The 19,058-nt window shown below is 41.6% G+C and overlaps 1 protein-coding gene across 1 annotated transcript in view; it reads left to right on the forward strand.

The window, feature by feature from the left end:
- Window positions 1-19,058, forward strand: part of ATP10D (ATPase phospholipid transporting 10D (putative)) — a 125,396-nt gene that overhangs the window by 49,283 nt on the left and 57,055 nt on the right. Inside the window, exons 7-10 of the mRNA XM_044298832.1 lie at window positions 1,086-1,217; window positions 1,682-1,809; window positions 9,324-9,576; window positions 14,529-14,761. Coding sequence (XP_044154767.1) covers window positions 1,086-1,217; window positions 1,682-1,809; window positions 9,324-9,576; window positions 14,529-14,761 — 746 coding nt within the window. The remainder of the gene's footprint in view (window positions 1-1,085; window positions 1,218-1,681; window positions 1,810-9,323; window positions 9,577-14,528; window positions 14,762-19,058) is intronic.

The raw sequence follows: 19,058 nt of genomic DNA on the forward strand, positions 1-19,058 counted from the left end.
TTTATTGTTGATCATGTCAAAATCTGTGACACAATAATTTCTTATATACAAAGTGGTTAGTGCTAACTTCCTGTCTATTTTCCCAGTTTTAGCTGCTTTTTAGCGTTACTGTATAAGGCCTATTGCACACGACCGTATGGCTTTTTCAGTGTTTTGCGGTCCGTTTTTCATGGATCCGTTGTTCCGTTTTTTGTTTCCGTTTCTGTTCCGTTTTTCTGTATGGCATATACAGTAATTACATAGAAAAAATTGGGCTGGCCATAACATTTTCATTAGATTGTTCAGGAAAAAACGGAACGGAAACGGAAGACAAATGGATGCATTTCCGTATGTGTTCCTTTTTTGTTGCGGATCCATTGACTTGAATGGAGCCACGGACCGTGATTTGCGGGCAATAATAGGACATGTTCTATGTTAAAACGGAAATACGGAAACGGAATGCATACGGAGTACATTCCGTTTTTTTGCGGAACCATTGAAATGAATGGTTCCGTATACGGAATGCAAAAAACGGCCAGTAAACGGGAAAAAAAAAACGGCCGTGTGCAGGAGGCCTAATGAAGAGTTATCTTCATTGTCTCCTCTCAGTTGGTGTCAGAAATCCACCTCCAGTCTTAATTCAAATGTCAGGGCTCAGTCATTCTGTGCTTCTGTTTTTCACCATGCTTTACACTGCATCTCTCACTCTTTTTACATTTGCTGCCGTGCAACATCCACAGGATTTCAATTCATAGCCTCTGTTTTCCATAAGAGCAAAGATGAGCCTGATGCACGCGGCGGTTTCCGTATTTTGATCGGCCAAAAGATTTTTTTTTTCACTCCCACCAATAGAAGGGACTATTCTCATCCACAATTATGAACAAAAATAGGGCGTGAGCTGAGATTTACAGATCTGGCACACGGTCTGAAAAAAATAAAAAATAAAAATCAGACGTGCCATGGTCTCCTAGAAATGCATGGGTCGGTGTAGTATCCATGGGGGAAAAAAAAATACAGATGGGGGGGAAAAATACTACAAAGCTTTGTTGGCCATATAGGCATAACTATGACTGAACGATTTTGCAATGATTGTTACCCTGTTTTAGGACATGATACCAAAACCATGCTGAACAATAGTGGTCCCCGATACAAGCGAAGCCAACTGGAAAGGCAGCTGAATTCTGATATATTGTGGAGTGTCCTGCTTTTACTCATCATGTGCTTGTTCGGAGCGTTGGGTAAGTTACAGCTTTTATCATAGCATATTACAAATCGTTACTTATTACCCCTGTGACCACAATGACTAAGGCTAGTTTCACACTAGCGCTAAAATGTTCCAGCAGAGGAACAGCCAGCCGGAGTTCATCATATCTGGTGTAGGCAGAAACTGCCGGAGCACCACCAGGTTCCATGCCTGTAATGGGACCCGGTGGAGATCTGTCCAGTTTCTGGCATTAGTGCCAAGATTCTGCATATTCCACTGCAAGCAAAAGTTTTTCTCCGGCCGAGTCCTAGCACTAATGCCGGAAACAAGCCGGGTCCCGTTATAGTCAATTGGCTCTGGTGGGGAAAGGTAGTATCCGGCAGTGTCAGATACGCTTCAGCTCGTCTCCTGGTGTAAAAAAGGATGATTTTGTTGATTTTTGTATCCCTATCATATTCATTTTAGACCTGACTGTCTTTGTATTGCTTTAAATAATAGGATACGGAATATGGCTGAAAGGATATCCAGAACTTCCAATTTTCATCCTGCCGGAACCTAGTGGGGGGTGGTTGTCTCCAGCATTGGCTGGCTTCTATATGTTTTGGACAATGATAATCATCTTGCAGGTAATGGTTCACTTTTTCATTTTTTTTTATATTTTTTTGCTGCCAGTTAAAACCAGCTATGAGTAGTTACACCAGCTGTTTTCTGTACATGGGGGCTGCCATCTTTCCTGAGCTGTGCACATCATTTAGAAATGTGCTATACGGCACCCACCAAGGGCCATAGACACAATAGTCTAGAGTAGACTCGTTGACCTATATGTAGGTGACTGATATCTATCATTGTAATCCTGCCTGTGATGTTAATGCGATGACTGCTGAAAAGTACCGTAATCTATAGAGACCAAGAAGTTAAATTACATTTTTTTGTTTAACTTAGTAGAAAATTAAATAAAAAAAAATAACCACCCAAAATTAGTTAAAATATGTTTAACTCAAAACTTGATTTGGGCTACTTTCACACTAGCGGTTTTGCTGGATTCGGCAAGGTTCAGCAAAAATGCTTCAGTTACTAAAAGTACAACCATCTGCATCCGTTATGAATGGATCTGGTTGTATTATCTTTAACATAGCCAAGACGGATCCGTCATGAACACCATTGAAAGGCGTTTTCTATTGTGTCAGATAGTGTCAGAGTTAAATGGATCAGTCCCCATTGACTTGCATTATGGGTCATGCCGGACCCGTCTTGCTCCACATCCCATGACGGAAAGAAACCTGCAGCATGCTCTCTGGTATGCGAATGGAACGGAATGCATTTTGGATCATTCCTTTCTGTTCAGTTACGTTTTATCCTCATTGAAAATGAATTGGGACAAAACAGAAGCGTTTTTTTTCTGGTATTGAGACTGACTGACTGATCTCAATACCGGAAAATATTAACGCTAGTGTGAAAGTAGCCTCAAAAAATTGGTAATTTCCCAGTGACACATTCCTTTTAACCAATTCCAGCCCGAGTTATTTTCCCCTGTTCAAGACCAGACACGTTTTCATTTAATAACTTTTTTTGTTGTTGTCTTATATAAAAAAAAATGTCAGTAAGGCTACTTTCACACCTGCATTTAGGTGCGGATCCGTCTGGTATCTGCACAGACGGATCCGCACCTATAATGCAAACGCTTAGATCCGTTCAGAACGGATCCATTTGCATTACCATGAACAAAAAATAAATTAATAACAATTTTTTTTTTTTTGTTCATGATAATGCAAACGGATCCGTTTTGACTTTACATTGAAAGTCAATGGGGGACGGATCCGTTTGAAAATTGAGCCATATTGTGTCAACTTCAAACGGATCCGTCCCCATTGACTTCCATTGTAAGTCTGGACAGATCCGTTTGTGTCCGCCTGCTGAGTGGAGCGGAGGACAGACGGTGCCAGACTAATGCGTTCTGAGCGGATCCAAATTCACTCAGAATGCATGGCTGCTGGACGGATCCGTTCGGGGCCGCTTGTGAGAGCCTTCAAACGGAACTCACAAGCGGAGCCCCGAACGCTAGTGTGAAAGTAGCCTTACATGGGGCTTGACATTTTAAAATAATTTATATTTTAGTATTAAGTGTGTGTATGTGTGTGTATGTATATGTGTGTATGTGTGTGTATGTATATGTGTGTGTGTGTGTGTGTGTGTGTGTGTATATGTATGTATGTATGTATGTATGTATGTATGTGTATATTTATTTACATATTTTATTTTAAATAGCGCAAAGTTCTACTAAAATATTTTTAAGCTGTGCCCCCTTAAAGTTATGTCTGTTTTTGTATAAGGAATATATACTTTATGGTTATGATTAGTAGTGGCATTCTTCATTTTTTTTTTTGCATTTATCCAATGCTAAAACACCCCTTTTTGAGGGTTGTTTTACCATTACATATTTATTTTATTTTTTTTTGCCCCCGATTTTTTATATTTATTTATTTTCCCGTTTTTGTGGGTGGGCCTATTAGCTCCAGTTACTGGGGAAATACAGCCTCATTGCAGAGCTGATCAGGGCCTGCTAAAGACCCAACTGCTCCTGCAGTTACCTAGCATTCAGTGGTCACCGTGAGCAGGAATCGTTAAACCTACTATCTGAACTGTACGAATGGTGCTCATTGAGTGTTGTATAAAGAACTAAATACCTAAGAGCTAGCATGAGAGTTAAAATGCGATACTTTATTTTTTTTTATTTTTTTTTCGTAGATGGGTATCAATACAAAGTGTCCAAAAATAATTTCCCAAAAGAAAAAATTGATAAAGAAAAATAAGGTCTTCGTATCAGGAAGAGGATAATAGGGTAAAAGGGTAAACTTTCCCTATTTTACCCTACAAATTTCTCAGCCCAGGGTTTCCCCCTGATGGTGGAGGTTCCCTGTCCTCGTTCCTAGAACCTGGAAATTCCCTATCCAGACCTTACCTAAATATATCCAATAGTCATAGAATATACACTTACAGTGAGATGATTATAGTCTCTTGTTAGATATATGCAAAAATGTAGAATATAGATAAAACAAATAGTGACCCAAACGCGTTTCACCTCAACTTTGAGGTTCATCAGGGGGTTATGACAAAAATAGAAACGAGACATGTAGGGATTTTATGAGTAGTAAGATATATATGGATGATACTTGGCTCCTGAGCCGGTAGTGGGGGAAAATATAAATCACGATACAAACAAACCCAGCCAAAGGATAACCTGAGAAACAGAAATACCAAAGGAATAATGATGTATTCAAGAGAGATAAATGCCGATATAGGTAAGTGCAACAGGGTTTACTCACTGGCTGGGGACCCTCACGGTGTATCCGGCAGATACAGAGCTGATGGGTTGAGTTCAAAAGCTCCAGCTTTTAAATGCTGATGCCGCATGGAGCTTCCGCATGCCGGGAGAGTTACTTCCGGTGCGGTGGAACGCAACTGTGGAGCGCATCGCGTAACTTCCTGTTAGTGGAACGCAAACTCCCCAAACAGTATTCAAAGGGCGTGCAGTGTAATTTGAAAGCGGAAGGTGGGAGGATTCACCCATAGTATATCGCTTACATCTGAATTGTCCCAGGATAATGTTATAAACTAGCTAATTTTTCCAAAAGTGGGGCCATCAGCGCACATGGGGGAAAATGTAGTTATTTTTATATAATCAACATAAAGTGGATATTGGATAGATAAAAAAACAAAGGGAACCTATTAGATAATGAGGTATCCTAAGTAACAAAAAATTATAATGATGTGGTGATAATTGTGATACACCAGAAATAAGGTGCTTCTTGCACCGATAAACCAACACAGAGGTACCTATAGATATCAGAGGCAGAAGCAATTAGAAAACCGAGACAACAGAGAAAAAAGGTATTATATGTCAAAGGAAGCAAGTGAAAGTCAATCTTTCGTTTAAAACCCCTGGGTGACTGGGACGAAAGTGGTAAATCCATTCAGTCTCCTTTTGGAGAATCCTTCGATCCCAGTCACCCTTCCAAGGGGGTAGAGGGACGACCTCAAGTGCAGAAAAACGGAGGGTTTTTAGATCACCACTATGATATTCATTGATGTGATTAGCTACAGGTGTGTTATTCAGCTTAATAATATCGTTGAGGTGTTCACACACCCTCCACCTAAACTCCCTGAATGTCTTCCCAATATAGTCCTTAGGGCATGTGCACTGGCAGATGTAGATAACTCCCTTAGGGCTGTTTCACACGAGCGGATGCCGTGCGTGGCATCCACTCCGTGAAAGAGTGCCAAGACCCGATGCAGACTGCAGAGGCACGGAGCATTAACATGACTGATAACGCTCCGTGCCTCTCTGTGACCTCTTTACTACGAAATCACAGTGACAACTTTATCTCACAGAGAGGCACGGAGCGTTATCAGTCATGTTACTGCTCCGTGCCTCTGCAGTCTGCATTGCGTCTAGGCACTCTTTCACAGAGCGGATGCCACGCACAGCATCCGCTCGTGTGAAACAGCCCTTAGTTTTGCAGTTAATAAAATCCCTGATCAAGAAAATGCGATTGGTGACAGAACAAGTGATTGTTTTTGTCGTATGTATAAAATTACAGGCCTTACAAGTACCACACCCGAAGACCCCAAAGGGTTTTCTGCCAGCCATGTGCCTTTTCTCTTGGGGCCAGTGTAGTGGCTATGGACCAGGCGGTCTTGTAAACTACCCTTTCGATACGTAATCTTTGGGAAGAGAGAGATGGCCTTTGAGCTATCCAAGTCCATGGTTAGGATTGGCCAATACGTTTTTAAAATGGCTCTAATCTTATTATTGGAAACATCAAATGTGTATATCAATCTGATTACACTGCCTTCTTTGTTGTCCCTGCCCTTGATGTTGCCAATAATGAGATTAGAGCCATTTTAAAAACTTATTGGCCAATCCTAACCATGGACTTGGATATCTCAAAGGCCATCTCTCCCTTCCCACAGATTACATATCGAAAGGGTAGGCGTTTACAAGACCGCCTGGTCCATAGCCACTACACTGGCCCCAAGACAGAAGACACATGGCTGGACAGAAAACCCTTTGGGGTATTCAGGTGTGGTACTTGTAAGGCCTGTAATTTTATACGGACGATACAAAAACAATCACTTGTTCTGTCACCAATTGCATTTTCTTGATCAGGGATTTTATTAACTGCAAAACTAAGGCCTCTTTCACACGAGCGTGTCCGGATGCGTCCCGGTGCATTGCGGCAAACCCGCACGAGTAGGTACGCAATTGCAGTCCGTTTTGATTGCGTTCCGTTGTTCAGTTTTTATCGCGCGTGTGCAATGTGTTTTGCATGCGCGTGATAAAAAACTGACTGTGGTACCCAGACCCGAACTTCTTCACAGAAGTTCAGGTTTGGGTTCAAGGTTGTGTAGATTGTATTATTTTCCCTTATAACATGGTTATAAGAGAAAATAATAGCATTCTGAATACAGAATGCATAGTAAAATAGGGCAGTTGTTCGCGCAGCTGGCATCTCTTCTGTCTTCATCTGTGAGGAAAAGGACCTTTGATGACGTCACTACGCTCATCACATGATCCATCACCATGGTGATGGACCATGTGATGAGCGTAGTGACGTCACCTCAAAGTTGAGGTGAAACGCGTTTGGGTCACTCTATTTGTTTTATCTATATTCTACATTTTTGCATATATCTAACAAGAGACTATAATCATCTCACTGTACGTGTATATTCTATGACTATTGGATATATTTAGGTAAGGTCTGGATAGGGAATTTCCAGGTTCTAGGAACGAGGACAGGGAACCTCGACTATCAGGGGAAAACCCTGGGCTGAGAAATTTCTAGGGTAAAATAGGCAAAGTTTACCCCTTTTACCCTATTATCCTCTTCCTGATACGAAGATCTTATTTTTATTTATAAATTTTTTCTTTTTCTTTTTTGGAAATTATTTTTGGACACTTTGTATTGATACATATTTACAGAAAAATAATAAAGGTATTTTTTAGTATTTTAACTCTCACGCTAGCTCTTAGGTATTTGATTTTATTCCTTTAAGTGATTGATAACTTAATTGTTGGAACATCTTTATTTCTGTTTGTCGTATAAAGAACACTTGGGAAGGTAGGAACAATGACAGATGGACTCCCTACAATGGCACAATCTCTGTATTGTTACAGGCAGAGCAAAGATGTTCAGAAATGATCTTGCAGAGTTACATTCAGACCCACCAGACATTTGAAGTAGTCCAGTGGTCTGCCAATAACCAAAGGCCTAAAACACAAAGGTTGTGAAAGACATAGAGGGGTTGTCTGACCTCCATTGCAGTTGTACAGATTGTCTGGAATCTGCTCTGCCTAAAGAAACTTACCAGCACTCTTTTCCTGTTGCCAACCAGACTTTTTTTTTCTTTTTTTCTTGACAACTTATCCCAAAATCACGGACAGCGAACAGTTTTTACAGACAAATAGGAAAACCATAATAAATTATAAAGATTATAGGTAATACCTGTATATAGCTGAATATACTGATCAGAACTAATTATCAGCATTTAATATGAGCTGTAAAATGATGATCATTACCTCCCAAAATCTAGTCAAGTACCACCAGCCTGAAGAAAAATCAGAGACGGGTCTATTTTTTTCACGGACACAGGCAAAGGGACCTTTTTTTATGGACTGTCCAGAAATTTCTGGATTGTTGGCAACCCTGATCCCCACTGCTTCTGCTCCCCTGTGGACTTGGAAGTGTGATGTCCCCGTCCATGGTCATGTGTACAGCTGCAGCCATTCACTGGCATGAGTGGTGACATGTCCCCAAGCACTGTGCCCTTAACACTGGAAGAGGGAGCATCAGTGACTAGGTACATCTGTAATACTCTCCTGATCTAACCACTATAATATTATAATCATAGTGTGTAAACCATGATTGGAAGAGATGCCTAATTGTGGGGAAAAGCAAGGATAGGAAAACTATTCTTGGTCACTTGCTATCTGATGTATAAATGTAAATGCGCTTTTCAAGACCAGAGTCCCAGGCACTATCATGGTTTTTGTCGCAGTTTTCTGAAATCGCACCAAAACCATTAACATGAACTGTTGGGGTAAGTCCAGGCATAGTGGGGATTTGGGGGCAAATCTGCTGCAAGATCCACATATATTACATGCAGATTTTATTGCAAAGGGTAAAATCTGTGGCATATCCACAGCTGAGTTGATATTGGAAATGAACAGCTTGTTCTGAATTACTTTTTTTTTTAATTTTTTTTCTACTACATGTTGTTGGGGTTTTCAGACTAAACAAAAAATTGGCAGCATCTGAATTCACTCTTAGGCCTCATGCACACGACAGTATTTCTTTGCGGTCCGCAAAAAGGGGTTCCGTTGTTCCGTGATCAGTGTCCGTTTTTGTTTCTGTGTCTTCCTTTATTTTTGGAGGATCTCCAAACATGAAGGAAAGTAAAATAAGTCTAAGTTTAGTTTGCCATGCAAATGATAGGAAAAAAACGGACACGCGGACGACAATCTTGTGTGCATCCGTGTTTTTTCACGGACCCATTGACTTGAATGGGTCCGCGAACCATTGTCCGTGAAAAAAATAGGACAGGTCATATTTTTTTCACTGACTGGAAACACGGATCACGGACACGGATGACAAACGGTGCATTAGCCGAGTTTTCCACGTTTTCCATTGAAAGTCAATGGGTCCGCAGAAAATCACGGAAAAAAGGAACAACTGACACGGGACACAACAACGGTCGTGTGCATGAGGCCTTAAAGGGGTTGTCCTACGCTTAACAAGTTGTGGCCTATCTTCCGTTGTGCAGTGGACAGAACCAGTTACTGTAGCACTACTTCCATTTATTTTAAGGGGAGCAGACCTGCAGTATCCAGCTCCGTCCGCTGCACAACGGACAGAGCTGTGTATTTCTGCCATTTGAATTCCGACACCAGAGCTACTAAAGAACAACTGATCAGCAGGGGGTGCGGGGTGTCGGACTCCTGCCCATCACATAGGGATGGATTACCCTGAGGATAGGTCATCACTTGTAATGATTTGGACAACCCATTTAATAGTTATGCTGCTTACCTGCTGACGGTATTAACAATGCTTGTATCATCTAGAACTAATATACTGTTTTCTAGGTGTTGATTCCAATTTCGCTGTACGTTTCCATTGAGCTTGTTAAGCTTGGACAGATCTACTTCATCCAGAATGACAAAGACTTCTACTGTGAGAAGTCTGATTCTCTCATAGAGTGCAAAGCGCTGAATATTTGTGAAGATCTAGGTCAGGTGCAGTACATTTTTTCCGACAAGACAGGCACGTTGACTGAAAACAAGATGGTGTTCCGAAGGTGCAGCATTGCTGGAGTGGAATACTCCCATGAGGACAATGGTATGTCTTTACATATGAAAAGTAGTTAACTCCTTTTCATTGTGGCTCAGATATAAAGTCTTTGATGTAAATTGTGTTTGTGCTCTTGGAGAATACCTGTTAGACGTAACTTAAAACGTCTACTTGTTGGAAGCATCTAGTATGTCCTAAAGAAGTGTATTGTCTGTAGCTCACTAAACATCATAGACTTCATACACAATGAAACCTCATTGATATGACCACCCAAAATTGCACTGAAAATTTGTCTTCTTGGGTATGGGTGGGTCAATGATCTTCAAGATGGCCAGCATGCATAATAGACAATGAAAGTGAAAATCTGTAACTGGAAATCTGTTCAGGATAAGCAGTGGTCTTCTTAAAGGGGTTATTCCATTACGGATGTAAAAAATGGAAATCAGACCTCATATAGTACATGACAACCTCTTTCTAGCAAAGCTAGAACCAGCCCTGTACCTCACATGGGTCCAGAGATCTCCCCATTCATTGTTCCAATTGCTCTGCTAGATTCTCTTCAGCCTGGCAGCTCAGGAGCATGTCCTTTCTGCTGCAGCTCTTTCCCTGTAACTACCATAGCTTCTAGCAGAACATATATAGCTTATGGCAGTTGAAGATTTAGGCCTTATGCACATTTCTGTGATCTGCAAATTGTGGATCCGCAAAACATGGATACTGGCACTGTGCATCCCGCATTTTCCCTTCCCCAGGTCTAGCAGTATGTTTCAAATGCCTATTGTCCGCAAAACAGACAAGAATAGGACGTTTTATTTATTTTTATTTTTCTGGGCCGCGGAACAGACATACGGGTGCGGACAGCACAAGGTGCGGTCCACATCTTTTGCAGCCCTATTGAAGTTAATTGATCCGCATCCGATTCACAAAAAGGTCCCCCCACTCAGAATGAGGCCCCCAATGGTGCCCCCACACAGTATGATGCCCTCTAAGTGCCCCCCATACCTAGTGATGCCACATGATGTTGGTGCCCCCACCCCCCACTTAGTGATTCTCTGTATTGCTTCAGATTAAAATATTTGTAAAAAGTAACAATATCAAGAAAGGAAGTTCACTGAAATATGGCACGGCCTGCTATACCACTTAGCTGCTCAGTACAATCAGTAAAAAATGGCCGGCTCCTTGTTAATAATATAATTGCATTAATTACTTTCTAGAATTCTATAAAATAAACATAAAACACCATATTCTGTAAAAAACAAAAAACAAAAACTAAATATATAAAATAGAATACAACACGGTCTCTGTCCCTATAAACAGTTGGTGCGGAGCTCACGCACCATTGCAAGTTGAATAAATACCACAGCAGTACTAGCAGAAATTAATGAACTGTCCCGTTGATACAGACTTTCCTGCTATGCTGTTCTCATTGCCATAAGATCGATATGGCCATCGATGTATCCAAATGTGGCAATTATAGAGTTTTCAATTTGCCGCTTATTGAAACGGTTCCATAAGACACGCAGTAGTCATCGGGTGAGTTTGCAGTCACAGTTTGCTATATTTGGCAAACAGTACACTTGTTGTACAGGTCCTTCTCAAAAAATTAGCATATTGTGATAAAGTTCATTATTTTCTGTAATGTACTGATAAACATTAGACTTTCATATATTTTTAGATTCATTACACACCAACTGAAGTAGTTCAAGCCTTTTATTGTTTTAATATTGATGATTTTGGCATACAGCTCATGAAAACCCAAAATTCCTATCTCAAAAAATTAGCATATCATGAAAAGGTTCTCTAAACGAGCTATTAACCTAATCATCTGAATCAACTAATTAACTCTAAACACCTGCAAAAGATTCCTGAGGCTTTTAAAAACTCCCAGCCTGGTTCATTACTCAAAACCGCAATCATGGGTAAGACTGCTGACCTGACTGCTGTCCAGAAGGCCATCATTGACACCCTCAAGCAAGAGGGTAAGACACAGAAAGAAATTTCTGAATGAATAGGCTGTTCCCAGAGTGCTGTATCAAGGCACCTCAGTGGGAAGTCTGTGGGAAGGAAAAAGTGTGGCAGAAAACGCTGCACAACGAGAAGAGGTGACCGGACCCTGAGGAAGATTGTGGAGAAGGAACCGATTCCAGACCTTGGGGGACCTGCGGAAGCAGTGGACTGAGTCTGGAGTAGAAACATCCAGAGCCACCGTGTACAGGCGTGTGCAGGAAATGGGCTACAGGTGCCGCATTCCCCAGGTCAAGCCACTTTTGAACCAGAAACAGCGGCAGAAGCGCCTGACCTGGGCTACAGAGAAGCAGCACTGGACTGTTGCATGTCATTCGGAAATCAAGGTGCCAGAGTCTGAAGGAAGACTGGGGAGAGGGAAATGCCAAAATGCCTGAAGTCCAGTGTCGAGTACCCACAGTCAGTGATGGTCTGGGTGCCATGTCAGCTGCTGGTGTTGGTACACTGTGTTTTATCAAGGGCAGGGTCAATGCAGCTAGCTATCAGGAGATTTTGGAGCACTTTATGCTTCCATCTGCTGAAAACCTTTATGGAGATGAAGATGTCATTTTTCAGCACGACCTGGCACCTGCTCACAGTGCCAAAACCACTGGTAAATGGTTTACTGACCATGGTATTACTGTGCTCAATTGGCCTGCCAACTCTCCTGACCTGAACCCCATAGAGAATCTTTGGGATATTGGGAAGAGAAAGTTGAGAGACGCAAGACCCAACACTCTGGATGAGCTTAAGGCCGCTATGGAAGCATCCTGGGCCTCCATAACAGCTCAGCAGTGCCACAGGCTGATTGCCTCCATGCCACGCCGCATTGAAGCAGTCATTTCAGCAAAAGGATTCCCGACCAAGTATTGAGTGCATAACTGAACATAATTATTTGAAGGTTGACTTTTTTTGTATTAAAAACACTTTTCTTTTATTGGTCGGATGAAATATGCAAATTTTTTGAGATAGGAAATTTGGGTTTTCATGAGCTGTATGCCAAAATCATCAATATTAAAACAATAAAAGGCTTGAACTACTTCAGTTGGTGTGTAATGAATCTAAAATATATGAAAGTCTAATGTTTATCAGTACATTACAGAAAATAATGAACTTTATCACAATATGCTAATTTTTTGAGAATGACCTGTATACTATGATCAAACTTACTGCGATGTCAGCTGCTTACCAAACTTTACACTGCTTACAATAGTGGCTCATACATACGTAGCTTTACTCGAGTTTCGCTCGTCCTGTAGAGCGCTTGTTGTCTCTCTTATACGTGCGCTAGTGCCGGCACTTGCTTTAGCGTATGCGGGTTGATATCCTCACAACCCGGTCTTTGTTCTTTGACCACAGAATTTGTATCCTAGTATAGTTTCGAAACTGCACTGGTTTCTTCAGTGGGTAGAAATATAATCACCCATTGAAGAAGAAACCAGTGCGGTTTCGAAACGTTTCAACTGTAAGAACAGCATAGCGGGAAAGTTTGTATCAACGGGACACTTCATTAATTTCTGCTAGTACTGCTGTGGTATTTATTCAATTTGCAATGGTGCGTGAGCTCCGCACCAACTGTTTATAGAGGGACCGAGACTGTGTTGTATCATATTTTATATATTTAGTGTTTTTATACAGAATGGTATTTTATGTATATTTTATAGAATTCTAGAAAGTAATAAATGCAATTATATTAACGAGGAGCCGGCCATTTAAAAAAAAATAATATTTGCCTATCCAACATTCTCCAGAGTGGAGGGAGGTCTGTATGCTCTGTTTTGTGCTGTCTGTGGCTCTGCACAACAGGCCTGAGGACACAGATACAATTGAAACCAACCATGGTGCAAATTCGGACTGTGGTCTTCTAGTTGAGTACCCCTGGTGTATCGAAATCGCCTTATCTAATAATTGCATGACTTTCTTTTGACCATGGTATGCTCTTCATGGCCTTATATTGGAGTATGAGACTGACGTAGCTCATTAAAGCCTCATGCACAAGGCCGTTGTTTGGGTCCGCATCCGAGCCGCCGTTTTTTGCGGCTCGGATGTGGACCCATTCACGTCAATGGGGCCGCAAAAGATGCGGACAGCACTCCGTCTGCTGTCCGCATCCGTTGCACTGTTCCGTGGCCCCGCAAAAAAAAAAATAGCATGTCCTATTCTTGTCCGTTTTGCGGACAAGAATAGGCATGTCTACAATGGGCCGCCCATTCCGTTCTGGTGGCTTCCGTTTTTTGCGCATCCACGGTTTGCGGACCACAAAAAACGTCACGGTCGTGTGCATGTAGCCTAAGGGTTTTTTTTCTTGGCTTCGTGTCAAATTTTGCAGTTTTTGCTTCTTTTCTTTACATGCTTATCATGGTGCTTTTTTTTATTCCACCTACAGCTGTAAGTTTTTGGGAATTATGAAATGCAGTACATGCCTGTAGTGTTATTTATTATTCTTAATAATAATAATAGTAATAATAATAATAAATTATTTATTTTTTGGCCATGGATTTTTTTTCCTAAGTCCCTAATCTGCTAGCGGATTTGTGCCATAGACATCCATAGTTTTTTTTTTTTTTTGCATCAGTTTAAAAAAAATGCTCGTCAGTGTGAGATTTACAGAGATGGTGACAGTAGAGAGGGTACATACTTTCTTTTAAAAAGTGCCACAAAAAATTTTGGTCTTTAAAGGGAACCTTTTACGTTAAAGATGGTGTCTCAGCTGAAGGCAGCATGTTATAGAGAAGGAGATGCTGAGCAGATTGAGATAGAAAGAATGAATGGGGGAAAAAAAAATAATAATTTTTTTATATATATATATGTATTCTAATTAGACAGCTATCTCTGTATACATGTCTTTTCGACTCTGCTAGCTCTATAATATGCTCCCTTCAGATCAGACACCATCTTCAACATGACAATGTTCTTTAACTAAGCATAGAGTTGTGTTGGGATGTTTTTTTCTTGCCCACAAATTTTTGCTTATTATGAACATTTGCATTTTTTAGCTAAGAGACTAGAGACCTATCAAGAGTCTGATCTTCACTATGAAGATATACAGGATGGTGCCTCCCCCTCCAAAAGTGGAACCTGCAAGTCAAAAAGTCACAGTCCAAGGTCTGTACGGAGAACCCCAAGCAACAAGTCGTTGAACAAGTCTGCAACCGGGTCAGATCTGCAAGAAGGCGATGAGCCTGGTTCTGCACCAGTTTCCAGAAGCATTGCATTTAGCAGCCCCATGGTAGGATTAGTCATTTGTGTAACTTTGTAAGCGTTTGTATTGCATATACCATTTATGTTTTAGTATTTTTTTAAAGGGAATCGCCTAGATTTATTTTACTAATTAAAACCATTTTTTTTGTTTTCTTTTTAATTTATTTTTATTTTATTTTATTCTGTTCACGATTATGGGGGCATCCTCTTTTTCTGAGCTGCTGGTCTGCTTGTTAACAGTTTATAGATATGATGTACATAAGCCACATGGAACTGGTGTCTAAAGATGGCTTGTTGACTTTGTTTGCATCTTCTTTAACCTGTTTATGGGGGTTGGGGGCATGAGCTGTATTCATCACCTATTTGTAGTGGTGGAATCTGTGCTATCTGCCTCCAGTTTTATAACAGAGGTGTTATCTTTCATTATAATCCTGCCTATGATAATCGGATGACTGTTAAGGCTACTTTCACACTGGCGTTTTGGCTTTCCGTTTGTGAGATCCGTTCAGGGAAGATGAGGGGTTCGTTGTCCATGAAATCGATAGCGAACTCCTCATCCAACTGATGGAGGCGTGTACCACTTTATCAGACCACACCGACCCCACCATGCCAACCATTAGCGGACCCAGCGTCTCTGGAGGGAGATAACTTTCCAACTAGTTGACACCTTGAGGAATCTCTGAGGCGGCTCAAAGGGAATGTGGTAAGTAAACCAATATATATTTTTAACACCTTCATATTCTTGTTAACCTAACCGCATGGTTAATTTAGTTTTTGGTTTATTCACAGTTAACAAGGTTACCACTCAGTGGCGATCGATCCGGGACTGCTTCAAGAGGGAGTACAACCTTGAGGTTCAGGCCCCGAGTGGCTCCGGAGCAACCTCAAGGCCTCCATATATGCATACTGAGGCCTTCAGGTTCCTACAACGGATGCTGGCGATGAGAAGGTCAATTTATTTAAAATAATGGAAATGGCATTTGATTTCCTCTCCCCCCTGAGTGTAAGGGGCTGTTTGAGACAGAGGAGCGTTTGGCTCTCCAGTTTTGTGCAGCCCCCTACAGTCGCAGGGACAAATGTTCTGTCCCTCTGAATGTAAGGGGCTGCGTTTTGCCCCTCTGTTTCGGGCAGTCTCCATAAGGTAGAATGTAGCCATAGCATAGAACCTGGATGCTGTAGTTGAAGTTCCTTTTTTTTCCCAACAGAACTGTCAGCAGCACTCAGGAGCCTGAGCCGCCTCTTGAGGCGGAACCAGAAAGGATCGCCACCCCCATGCCTCCTGTCTCTCATGCACCGGCTCAGGACAATCTGGGTCCCCTACCTGATCCCTCCACTCAATAGGGCTTTACATTTTCTGACCAAATTTCAGAGCCCTATTGAGTAGGCAGAAATCGGGTAGAAGCAGTCGAAGTGATTATGTGGACCTGATAGAGGTAGTTTCTGAAACTCTTGAAGGTTTTGCCGAACATCAGAAGGTAGTCAGTGATGACTTGATGCGCCGCTGGCAGGGGGCGGAGTCGGCGATTCAACTCAGCCCTAACTAACATTATGGGCTAAGCCTAATCACTTTGATGGACTCAATGACGCCTGGGCAGTTGCATGAGTTCAAGAACATGATAGAGAACGGGTCGTGGGAAATTATGCACCGCCCCCATCCTAAACCTACCCCCCATCCCAATTCTACTCCCATTCCTGCAAACATTCCCATTCCCACCCCCACGAGCATGTGTTCCCTTCTTTCGTTTTCCACTTCTCCTCCCGACTATTTTCCTCCCACTTCGTTTGTCTCCCTCCTCCACAAATGCTCAGGACCCCTCCACCTCAGAACCTTCCACTCTCCACACCCCAAAATTTTGCCCCGCATCTTTTCCTGGGGCCCGTAATGTTTATGCCTATCCAGAGGACAGGGGACCTAGCATTGCCAACCCCGGACATTCCAACTCGCGACGGTCCACCTCTCCTTCAAGACATAATCAGAGATATAGATATATATATATATATATATATATATATATATATATATATATATATATATATATATATTATATATAATTTTTTTTTTTTTTTTTTTACTGTTATTTATAAATCTATATTTTTTTTCTGCAAATAAAAAAGAAAAACTATAGATTACTTGACTGTGTGTGTGAGTTTTCATTGTCTGGAGCAGGGGACTATTAACCTTTTGGCACTACAGTTGCAGTTAAATCAAAACTACCGTCTGCTCACTACTCTGCATTTATTATAACGCCCTTGATAGTTTTGGTTTCAAAACGGCCGTATTGCTAAAGGTGGCTGAACCATGAACATGTCATGTAGCACCATCAATAATGAGCTATCTTTTGCCTCCTTATTGATCGTATTCCCTCTGATTGGCACATCATGGGTCAATCTTGTGCCCTTTCACATGAGCCCTTGTGGGAATCGCGGTCCATGCGAATCAGCATCACAGTGAATTAATTAACTAAAGAGCACTGCATTGTAATTTTAGTGTTTAGTTAATTATTTCCAGATGACGTTCTCACATGACTAGCTTAATTATCATAAGGGATACGCTAGGGACATGCTGCAGTTAAGGCCTCTTGCACGTGACCGATACCTTCCGACATATGCTATGTACTCCCATGCGCAAATGCCACCACTGAGTATCTGGACCTTGTGCATATTCACAAGAGTGATGCTTTAATATATCACCATTTTAGAAGCGTTCTTGGTGTTGAGCAAAAAAAAAAGACAAGATGTATACCCAAAAATTTTTATAGACCAAACATTTTAAACAACAATTAAACTAAATTATCCTGTGAAGTCACTCTGCCAGCTTCAGAAACAAAATAATCAGCAAAACTATCCCTCTTTCGGGCCACGGCAAGGGTTGAACGATACCCCAGATATTGCAGCCTGGTAAGTGTGCAATCAACCTTTTGTGGGTCCAGGCGCAGTGGTTCCTCTGATAAAAGATAGTTATGTAGAAATACACAGGCTTTAACTACATCGTCTGTGGTTTCAACCTTAAGATTGATGACTTTGGTGAGAATATGCCATTTTGCAACTAAAATGCCAAAAGCACACTCCACAAGTCGTCTAGCTCGTGACAGGGTTCAAGTCGCGGCTAGAGTACGGCTTGATGAGGTTCTCGCACATTTGGAACGCCTCGTCCCCTACTGCCACAAATGGCATCGGAGGTCCATCAGTCCCTGGCAAAGGTCTCGGTGCTGGCAATCCAAAGTCCTTTGAATACAGGAGGCGTCCCATTGCAGATTTTTTGAAAGCCATTGATTCATTTGTCCGCCCATAAGCTCCAATGTCAACAGAAACAAACCGATAATTGGCCATCAAGATAATTGAAAAGTATTTCTTGTAGTTATAGAATTCTGAGCCACTTCCTGAAGGTTTCACAATCCGTAAATGTTTCCCATCCACAGCTCCGACACAGTTCGGGAATTGGCAGGTTTGCAGAAACTTGTCTGCGATCTGAAGCCACTGTTCAGTTGTAGGATGTGGGATGTAATCCTCGTGCAGTACCTCCCACAAGGCACGACAAGTATCGCGGACTATACCGGAGATCGTTGAAATTCCCATCCGATACTGGTAATGCAGCGATGAAAGACTTTCTCCAGTAGCAAGAAACCTGTGACAAAATAAAAAAAATGCACATAAATATTCAAAAAATATAAAAATAGGACAATCCTTACCTTATTGTCACCATTAGTCGCTCTGCAGGATTAAGGATTAATTGCCCTTCTGTAGCGGGTATCCTGTCTTTCAAGGCTTGTTGAAATGCGCTGCATTAGCTGGTCAAAACTCTCGATAGTCATGCGCATATAATTGAAAACAAATTCAGGATTACCACGAAGCTCCAAATACAGGACAAAAAATACGCCTCTGGTCATGCGTTTGGAAGTTATCAGGTGGACCCAATACCGGCGTCTTCTTCTTTCCTGGGCATGTGTTCTCCATCTCGCTTTCAGGATAAGTAACCTCAATAGCAGACGTATGTGTGCAGGCAACATGTTCCCAATACACAAAGAGCCTAAATGGATTAATCCCTACTTAAATACACTGTAAAAGTGGGTGGACACTTTGAAACACACCTTCCTAATACAAAATGGATCCGCTAAACGGAAGCCAAAACAGAAACAAACAAGACCAACGAATCTGCTTTACAGACGGATCCGTTTAAACAGATCCATCTGAATGGTTTTCGTTCATCTCCATTTTGTCAGCTGTGTGACAGATCCGTTTTAAATGCGTTTCAAACGGATCTGTGAAAGGCGAGTGTGAAAGTAGCCTAAGGTGCATTTAGACGCACCAATAATCGTCCAGGGAAC

The sequence above is a fragment of the Bufo gargarizans genome, chromosome 1, assembly GCF_014858855.1.
Source record: "Bufo gargarizans isolate SCDJY-AF-19 chromosome 1, ASM1485885v1, whole genome shotgun sequence".
Lineage (NCBI taxonomy): Eukaryota > Metazoa > Chordata > Amphibia > Anura > Bufonidae > Bufo > Bufo gargarizans.